The sequence below is a fragment of the Gavialis gangeticus genome, unplaced genomic scaffold (assembly GCF_001723915.1).
Source record: "Gavialis gangeticus isolate Ggan-Ray unplaced genomic scaffold, GavGan_comp1, whole genome shotgun sequence".
NCBI lineage: Eukaryota > Metazoa > Chordata > Crocodylia > Gavialidae > Gavialis > Gavialis gangeticus.
In genome coordinates, this window is record NW_017728997.1 from 15,607,044 (window position 1) to 15,616,850 (window position 9,807).

The window sequence follows — 9,807 nt, forward strand, 5'->3', positions numbered from 1 at the left end:
ACACTGAATACTTGGAATATTATATTCCTTCAGCTGCTTTTATATTTTCATCAGATGCTTCGTCTTCTAAGGCACCGTAATAGTAAGGCACTGTAATAGTAAAGGAACGTCTCTTCTTGTCTTCCTTTAGATACACCCAGTACCAGCGCATGCTGAGCACATTATCACAATGTGAATTTTCAATGGGTAAAACTCTGCTGGTATATGATATGAACCTCAAAGAAATGGAGAACTATGAAAAAATCTATAAAGACATAGGTAAAGAGAACTGCATGTCCTACTTGTTTGTGGTTGCATATGTAATAGTGACTAATTCCTGATAAATAGTTCACAAATGTGGTAAGTGTATTTCAAACTTTTTGTCATAAAGAGCACCTATGCACAGGTTCTGAGCACCTGTGTGGTATTTAAAATTAAAAAAAAAAGGAATGCAAAGGAATAAGGTTATTAAAAAATTTCTGGCAGTACCAAATGTTTAAATTTGGGGGCGCTATACAGAAAGTATAGTGTTACCTGATGTTGTAGTTAATGAGAGGTTTTTACGATTTAGTGAACTGGTTTCTTGATGCATGTGATTACAGAATTTGTTTTGATATTTTTTCTTTTTAAGAAAATAACATAGCTGCAGCGCATGAAAAAATTGCTGAATGCAAAAAGCAGATTCTGCAAGCAAAGAGGATACGAAAAAATCGTCAGGGTAAGATTTTACCTCGTACGAAGCTATGTCTAAAAGGAAGGTAGGCTTGAGTAGACTTTTGATTCTACAGGGCCTTTCAGACCAGTACAACTTTAGTTTTAAAATTGTCACATTTGTTTCCAGCCCAAGTACGAGCAAAAATGTTAACCATCTTCAAGAGAACAAATTCCATTTCTCACGTGATCATTTTCTGGATGTCATTCATATAACGTTTCAGTTACAGCTAGGAAAAGGCCCTCAGTGATGGCCAAGACAATTTAGGATGAGTACTCAGGCCACAGTTCTGCCTTGAAGCCTAGTGGTTAAACTACATACATATGATGAGCAGTCCTGTTAATATGAAGCTACTCAGAGTGTAAAACTAAGTATGCATGTAAACACTTACAGAGCTGGGAATTAAATAGTCCTCCCAAATTTGCTAAGTGCCCACTGAGTGCATTTTTTAAATAGCTTTGCAGAATCATGACCCTAATTCCTTTTCTTTTCAAACCATGCTAAAATTGAACATATGCTGAAAAGGAATTTGGAGAAGCAAGCCTACAATTAATATCAAAATTGTGTTGTTTTGAAGGTGGACTTAAGTATCATGCTTCAACTTGAGGCAAATTGTCAAGCTGCTGTTTTCAAAGGAAGCCTATGGTCAGGAACAGTAGAAAAGCCATAGTTGGCTTTGTGATCATGTTTTATCAGAATGAAAAAATAAATTGAGTATGTATTTCTGAATTACATTTTCCAGGGCAGGCACTTTGAAATTCTTAATACCCAGATGTTGGAGGGTGGGGAAAACTGGGAATCCCACTTGGATGCAAAAATATATTGTAATGTGCCAGTGCTCTGTGAACACAGCTGGGCCTCCCCCTCTTAGTCCCGTCAGGGAGAACTGGACAAGGTTCTCTTCAGAGCTAGTTTGTGCTGTGCCTAATCAAAGAGAAGGTTTATGGGCAAGCAACAAAAGGCACATTCCCTTCCAGACTCATTTCTCTGCCCGACCAGGAAAAAGCAGTGGCAGAAAACAACAAGACCCAAAAAATCCCTCTACGTAGCAATGTTGGTCTCCTGCATGGCAGTTCAGAACACTACTACTGAATCAATCCTATTATTAATTTATTTGCGATTATAGGTGGCCCTCAACAAAGGCTCAAGGGAGCTTACAATAACAAATAGAATTTCTAAAACTGAAAAAAAGAATAAATAGCTAATAATAACTAACAAAGAATAATTTATAATGAGGAGGAAACATAAGTTGCCAAGTAAAAAAATTAAAAAGCCACAAAGAGAACTAATGGTGTCACCACTAGGTTGTGCTACTACAACATAAGCAATCAAGGGTGTGGCAAGAAGTCCTCAGCATAAATTGTTGTTTCATTATCTTTTAAAGCATGTACTTCAGGAAGTTGCCCTGGGAGCTTTTCAGAGCCTTTTGCATGCAGCCAGCAACAAGGCACTTACTTTCCCTGCAAAACTACAGGTGTTGGCACTCCATTTTGAGGGAGTTCCAAATTGTGCATTTTATCACTTCTCATAAAAAGGAGTCTACGTATCGTTTCACTGCTAATTTATTTTAAACATTTCCATTTACATCTGTATACCATAACATTGCATGTGCCGTATTCTCTCTGGTTCTTGGGGGAAACTACATTCAGTACACAAAGGTTTCCATGGGAGGTAGACACCTGGCACAGATCCAGCCATTAAAGCCAGGAAATGGCAAAGTCACATCACCCATACCTGTGTGCCTGACTAAACCTGTGACCTTTGTGCATAAACTAATTACAGGATCACCCTATTTCTCAAATATAGGACCATGTAGTTATTTCTAAAGTCTTAGTAACTGATTGGGGCAAGTCATCTCAACACTAATCATAGGAAACGTATACAGTAAGCCGTGTACAATAAAGCAGTTGTGTGGCTCCACCATATTAATGATGTGTAGAGGGGGAAGTAAAGTATCTGAGAGAAGAAGTAGTAAAACTGTGTTTACAGATAAAATACAATATAGTCACATAGTATTGAAAACTTACCAGAATATACAAGCCATCAGATTTTGCATTTAAGAGCTCAGTCCTACCAACATTTCATACTGAGCAGGATGCTTTCTATTTGGAGTAGTCCTGTTGAGTAGATCAGGCCTACCATGAAGAGTGGTAAAATCTGCTTTGGCACATGTAACTACTGCAGAGTTAAGCATCTGGGATTGTGCTGCACGTAGTAGGAAGCCTAAAAATAAGTCTTTCCAGGAAGTAGGAGGGATTGATGTTACCAGTATTCCATTATCTGTGATTTTGGGTTAACAAATCTATGCTTTCACAATTGCTGTAGCAAGTAACCTTTAAAAATGTTTTGCCTGGCTTTTTTTTTTCAGAATATGATGCATTGGCCAAAGTAATACAGCACCATCCAGACAGGCATGAAACATTAAAGTAAGTACTGGACAAAATGAGATGAACATAATGTTTTCTGTTGTTCAGATTAAAATCATGCATTTTTATATCACAAATTCTGCTCTCAGATTGTACATAAAATACAAGTCCAAATCAACAAAGAGAAGTGTATGTGTATCTTGTGGCAGAATTTAATAGGTCCTCGGTATTTAGATCAGACGCTTACTGCAGAGTCTAGCTGGACAGTTTATGAATTAACATATATCCTAATGTGTGAAATGATAATCATGTGCAAAATTTATATTTTTGCTTAACTATTAAGCACATGCCATTTATCAATTGAAAACTCCGTAGTTGTCAGAAGTAGGTTTGATTTTTCAAATTAGCTAACTGATTATCAACTAGAACCACCAAGGCATCACACTGCCTGCTTCTTACAAAGGAGCCAGTTTAAATTTACCTTCGTAATGCAGCAGAGCAAAAGTTTCCTTAGCAAAGTTATAAATAGCAGCAACACGTTTTAATTTTCTGCCCTTTCCTTTACTTTGTTTCCTCCTCCAATTATTTGACTTAGGATTCAAAGCCTGAACTAAAGCTGTACCTCATTTTGCTAGGCACTGCACAAATGCACAGGAAGAGAGTCCTCATCCTGTACAATTTACAAACTAAATGAAGGGAAACAGTGTATGGCTGTGAAAGTAGATTATTATCCCTGTTTTGCAGATGGAAAACTAGGACGGTACTAAAATGAGAGGTTTTTTAAAAAGAGAGAAGGATCTAAATATTGAACATTCACCAACTTTTCTTAAGCTAATGGTGCATAGAAGTGTATAGCAGATGTGCAGATTGGACCAAGATCAGCAAAAATCCCAGTCTACTCACTGCTTTAACTTCAAGGCCATCCTTGTTCTTCAGTTTTTGAGGAAAGCTTTCAGAGATTGCCAGTGGGTCAGATCCAACACCCAAAAAAGACCACATGAGTCAGGTTTGAGAGTCCTGGGTGTCACAACAGCCAGTCAGATTGCGAAATGTTACTCTTTTTAAGTTATTCTTAATCATTAGAAAAGAGTAATGAAAACTTGCCAGAAAAAAAACATGATGGCTTATTGTGTGGGAGGCTTATGGTCATATACATTCATTAGTCATATGGGACAATGGGACAAAGCTCAGAGAAATAATTTCTCAATGAATCACTTAAAAACTCTTTCTTGGAACAGCCTGTTCTTTAACACACCAGAAGAGAGGCTATTATTGACTTAGTCATAAGTATCACACAGGAGCCAAGTCAAGAAGTAACAGTAACTGAGCAGTAACAGTGACCACAGCATAGTTAGCTTCAACACCCAAAGAGCAAGTAGAATACTAAGAGGTGACACTAAATGTTAGAAAGGAGGTCTTCAATAAAAGAAGGTTGTTCAAAAAGACTCTAGTGCAAGAAATAAAATCTCTAAATGTAGCTTGGATATTACTAAGGACAATAAGAGACTCTTGCAAGACACACATACTGCTGAGGAGAAAGGAAGCCAGCTGGCAAAGTGTAATAATAGCAACATTTTAGGCCCTGGTCAGGTTAAGCAGAGATCTTTCCCTGGTAAAACCAGTAAGCAGGAGTGTAGGCGGCTGCCCTCTTTCCACAGTCCAGGAACTATTAAGCACCAGGCCTAGATCTCTTCCAGGCCTACAAACACTGTTTCTGCCACCAAACACTTGCAAAGTCACACAAAACAAAGCTTTCTCCTTGCTAAGGCAATTTGTAGGGGTCCAAAGGCCTTTCATTCTGTGCTTTAACCTGCCTGTTCTAGGCCAACCTCTCTTCTGCTTATTCCCACATGAGCCCTGTAGAAAAGAGGTCTTCAGCTGAACGGGACTGGCTGGCCCCAGGCTGCCTTAAAAGGAATTACAGCAGGCATTAAGAAAGAGAGACATGAGAAGGGATAGAAGAATAAATAGCTAAAGATGTAAAAGAAACTTTTCAAAGAACATCACAACCTGGAAGCCAGGTGCACGGAGAAATCAGTGTGCCTATTGGCTCACCAAAGATTAAGGGAAGCAATTAAGAAAGACACAGTCATTGTGAAAAGCTAAATTACATTTGTGCCTGACTTCACGAGCAAGAATGTTGAGGGTGATGTCCGTCTTAGATCTATTCTTTTCTATTTACAAAGACGAGAGTTTTTCAGATTGAGATGACATGTGGTGCTGAAACAAGCGGTTAGTTTAAAATGCAGTAAATCACCAGGCCCACATACTAAACATCAAAGAATTCAGAAGCAGTATCTTAGCTATTTCAGACTTGAGCTGACAAAACCAGTAATCTATAATTAATAGCTACTGTCCTAGAGAATTAGAAAGTAACAAAAAATTAAAAGACTATGGATTTTCCCAAACCTAATGCAAACAATGCTGGTTAGGCAGAAAATAACCCATCTCAACTGCAGTCAGTGCTGAGCTGTTAGTAGCCCCCAAACTGACTGGTGCTGTCATTTGCAAGGCTTTTAACAGCAGCTGTAAAATGGACTAGATATAGTCATTTTCAAAGGCCTCTGGTTGTTCCAAGGTTGGAGATCACAGCTATTTTACAGATCAGAAAATAGGGCTGAATGGTGCTGCACACTTAACTTATACACAGTTAACAATTTTTGTTGCAGTGTAAACACTGGGCAGAAAAATGAGTCTGTCACCATATTATTAAGCAGTTAAGCAAATTAGGAACGTAAGTAAGTAAACTGAACTTCATGTATCTAGTTAAGCTATGGAACTCATTTGCTAGAGAAGGTTGTCAGGGCCAAGAACTTAACAGGATTCAGGAAGGAAATGGGTATTGAAATGCATGTCAAGGATATAAAATGCTGCCCATGACAATACACTTTTGTCATGGGCATTAAACATTGTGTTTTTGGGCTTAAGTCAATTTCTATCAGGTTTCACCCTGCCACCTACATGAGGGAATATTACTGTGCATCTGCTGCAAGCTCCTGTAGCCATCCACTGAAGCATCTGGTTTTAACGACTTTCAGAGATGGGATGGACCTCTGATCTGATCCACTCTGGCCACTCCTTTATTCTTGTCTGGGACATTCAGGTTTCTCCTGAAGCACTGCTCTATTACTGCTCCTGTAACAAAAAGGGGTGGGTGAATTAGTGAAGCTTGTGACAATACCATTGGGATCCTCTTTAGCCTGCTTCTGTCACTTCCTTTGTATAATTTGGTAAATGATTGCTAACATGTTGGACAGCAAGAGTGAGCTCTTACAGACCATATTCCTAGTATACAGTTCCATTGCAACCGAGTGGATTTGTTTGTTTTTGAATGGCTTTGGTTTCTGTAATACATGAATATAATATAATAGCTTAATCCCTGCATTAGAAAGAGTGTTACACAAATGTTATTTTTATTTAGTATACTATATTTGTAATTGTGTAATTATAGGAGCTGTTCTGCAGTTCATTTTCTGTAGTTTTGCTCAAGTTGAATTATTTTTCAATAATTGGCAAAATTATTGCAAAATTAGAGCTAAAGCACTGTTTATACTATGACTGTTTTAATTTCTGCACAGGCAGCTAGAAGCTTTAGGAAAAGAACTTCAACACCTTTCTCACATTAAAGAAAATGTTGAAGATAAGGTACAGTCTTATTTTGCTATACAATTTATTCATCTCAATTACAAGATAATCGACAATAAAAATATTTGGGAATATGTACACTTAATTTGCTAATATTTACTTTGTGTTGTTTTTTGTCATTCTAGCTGGAACTGAGACGAAAACAGTTTCATGTTCTTCTGAGTACTATCCATGAACTTCAGCAAACTCTAGAAAGTAGGTTGTACCTAAATGAGAGACATGCAGGGTCAAATTCCACTCACCCTACTCACTGGAATAGGTTTATTAGTCACTAGGACAACTTGAAAGGCAGCATTACTGAGTCCTGTAATCCATGCATTTTTTTTCCATTTCATTTTAAGAGTAATACTGTCTTTTATCATTGAAGTATAACATAATTTATGTAAGTATATGTATTATTGGCCCACATTCAATTACTATTGTCAATACCTTATTAGTTTTTTTTTCCTAAATAAAAAGTCTGTTTAGACTTTGTTCTAGAAGCCAGCTATGTTGTCGTCTTCTGAATAGGGTCACCTTTAAACTGCTTTTATGCTCTTTCAGTCTCCCAGGTATCACAGACCTTGTTGAATTGGGATGAACTGTTCACCCTTAGATGCTGTTTAGCAGGAGAAGATTGGTTATTAATGCTTGCTTGAATCTGTAATATATGTAATAATATATACGACTGAGTAATTTACCTTGGCAACGTTGTAATTTCATGAGAGAGTCAGTATAGTCCGGTGAACGGGCTCTAGACTAGGATTCAGGTGATTCAGGCTGTTTGCTCTGCTCTGTCACTAGCTAGAACTTCATGTCCTCGTCTTAGTTGTCTAAAATGGGGTGAATGATATTTACTTTATTTACAAAATGTTCCGAGTTGGGCATATCAGATACTCATAGATGAATCACACTGAAAAGCATCAAGTGAGTCAAGTATTAGGATTACTACTTGGTAAAAAAGGGTTCTGGACATGTAAAATCAGCAACAGGCATCATTCAAGCTTATATCCTGTCATTACCTTCAAGCATCAACACTGCTATATTTTTTCAACGTATACTGTAATAGCTACAGGAGCTGAAACAGAACAAGTTCAGAAGTAAGTGCCAGTCTCAGGTCTGAATTACACTTTTTTTCCCTAGGTACTTAACACTATTAAACTACAGATTTAGGGCAACATACTTTTTAAATAGGAATACTACGTTTTAGTATAGTTTGCAAGTGTGAGCATATTTGACTAACAGGTACAATTTGAATTTCAGATGATGAAAAACTTTCGGAAGCAGAAGAATCCCAAGAAACTGAAATGGAAACAGAGACCAAACAGTAGCTAGATTCTGGACTTATCTGAGAATTTCTACAGCTTCGAACATGCAGTGAAGCTGGTACCTCTTAGACTTGTGATTACAAATTCACATTTTTCTTTAAAAAAAAATACTTGTTTTGTTAGCAGGCCAATGGAATTGTTGCAGATAATCTTTGTACACAAAGTGTAGAAGGTATTTTATTTGATTGAGCCTAAGAAATATAGTAGCTTGTGAACTAAGACATTTGTAGTCGTTTTGTTGTGAGACATGACATTAGGATGGTCTTTAAAAATGAAGATGTTTACACATTATTAATAAACATTTTTCCAAGCAATTTCCTCATGATTGTTTTGAAGATAGGAAAATAATTTAATAACTAATTAAAGCACCTCCCCCACCCCGTCCACTCTGGAGCATGTCTCTAGATGCCCACTGATGCCAGGGTATGTGAATCTAGCTGGTGGACTCTAAGTTAAGTGGTTACTCCTAGTTTTGCCATGTAGCAGCCACTTAATCCATTTTAGAAGCCACCCACAAAAAATAGCAATGACTTTTGTTTAACACTGTATAACTTTCATATTGCATAAGTGTTGCCTTTCCAGCAGCTTCAGAACATTAAGGATCTTACTGTGCTAGTTTTATTTACATGTATTGTGGTAACACTGTGGGGCCTTCAAATCAGAGATACAAGCCCCATAGTGCACAAAGGCAACCGAAGGTCACAAGCTAAGAAATACTTTAATTATAATTTGGAATGCTGTGTTCCTACAGATAAGGATGCAGTGGATCTAGTACAGCTAGCGTTCAGAGTCTGATGACTGTTGAATACCAAATATATAAACAGGCTGGGGGCCAGGCATGGGATCCTGGCTTGCCCACCCCTAGGGAAGGGCTCTAACCACTAAGCTACAGAGCCAGGAGGCTCCCAGTTGATCTTGAATTCTTTTCTTCACAATGGGAGAGGTGAGAAATTTTGGGATGCTGTCTTTTATTGGGCATAGACAGGCTTTTGAATACAAGGCATTCTTCAGTTCAATAAAAAATAGCACCCCCAAAAATCCTTGCCTCTTGCATAATTCCTGGAATCTCCTGGGTACCACATCACTTTAACACTCTTCACAATGACACTGCTTCTCCTGTTGGAGCAGAGAATGCTTCCACCTGAACATGCTGCTTAGCACATTCCCTTGGGTAGGAAGAAATGTGGCTTTGAACCCACCACAGCTAAGTATTTCAACTTGGTCCTTGCTTGCTGGCTGAGTGCTCCAATCCCAAAGAGATGAGAGGAGAGGGGCGGGGGGGCTGCACCAGCTCTTCCTCCACATGTCAAAAGAACATGGCAGCAGCAACTGCAGACTCCACAGACTCTGCAAACACCTGGAGCCCCATCAGCCCTTGACTTGAACTAGCTCAGGTCTGCCAAGACAGGGATAGCATGTGGCTTTATGCAACTGCAGGTGCCTGGAGAACTCTAAAAGTCGCATGCTTGCGGAGTTTCACTGCCTCCTCCAGTCTGGCAGAAGTTGAGGGAACACTGAGGATTGCAATGTTGAATAGAGGTGCCTGAGGTAGGATTTACATGTAATCTAGCTGCCTAAATCCTTCTGCATCCAGCCTTGGCTTCTTGTAGACTTACTGATTTTTTTCCAAAACTGAGGAACAAAGAAAACTGATAATAGCTTCATTTTCACACAAGAAAAAGTATCACCGCAAGTTATCTCTTTATTGTTCTGCCTTGTGGGTCATTTGATTTTTCCCCCTTCGGAAGCCATTTTATATTGTGCAAGAACAACAAAGCTTAGCAGTAAATTTAACTGC

General features: G+C 38.4%; 1 protein-coding gene across 2 annotated transcripts in view; it reads left to right on the forward strand.

Moving 5' to 3' along the window:
• Window positions 1–8,323, forward strand: part of THOC7 (THO complex 7) — a 15,249-nt gene extending 6,926 nt beyond the window's left edge. For both annotated transcript variants that reach the window (XM_019504816.1, XM_019504817.1), the window contains 6 exons: window positions 131–258; window positions 611–697; window positions 3,060–3,117; window positions 6,636–6,702; window positions 6,828–6,897; window positions 7,945–8,323. In XM_019504816.1, coding sequence (XP_019360361.1) covers window positions 131–258; window positions 611–697; window positions 3,060–3,117; window positions 6,636–6,702; window positions 6,828–6,897; window positions 7,945–8,012 — 478 coding nt within the window. In that variant the 3' untranslated portion in view covers window positions 8,013–8,323. The remainder of the gene's footprint in view (window positions 1–130; window positions 259–610; window positions 698–3,059; window positions 3,118–6,635; window positions 6,703–6,827; window positions 6,898–7,944) is intronic.
• Window positions 8,324–9,807: the final 1,484 nt, after the last annotated feature.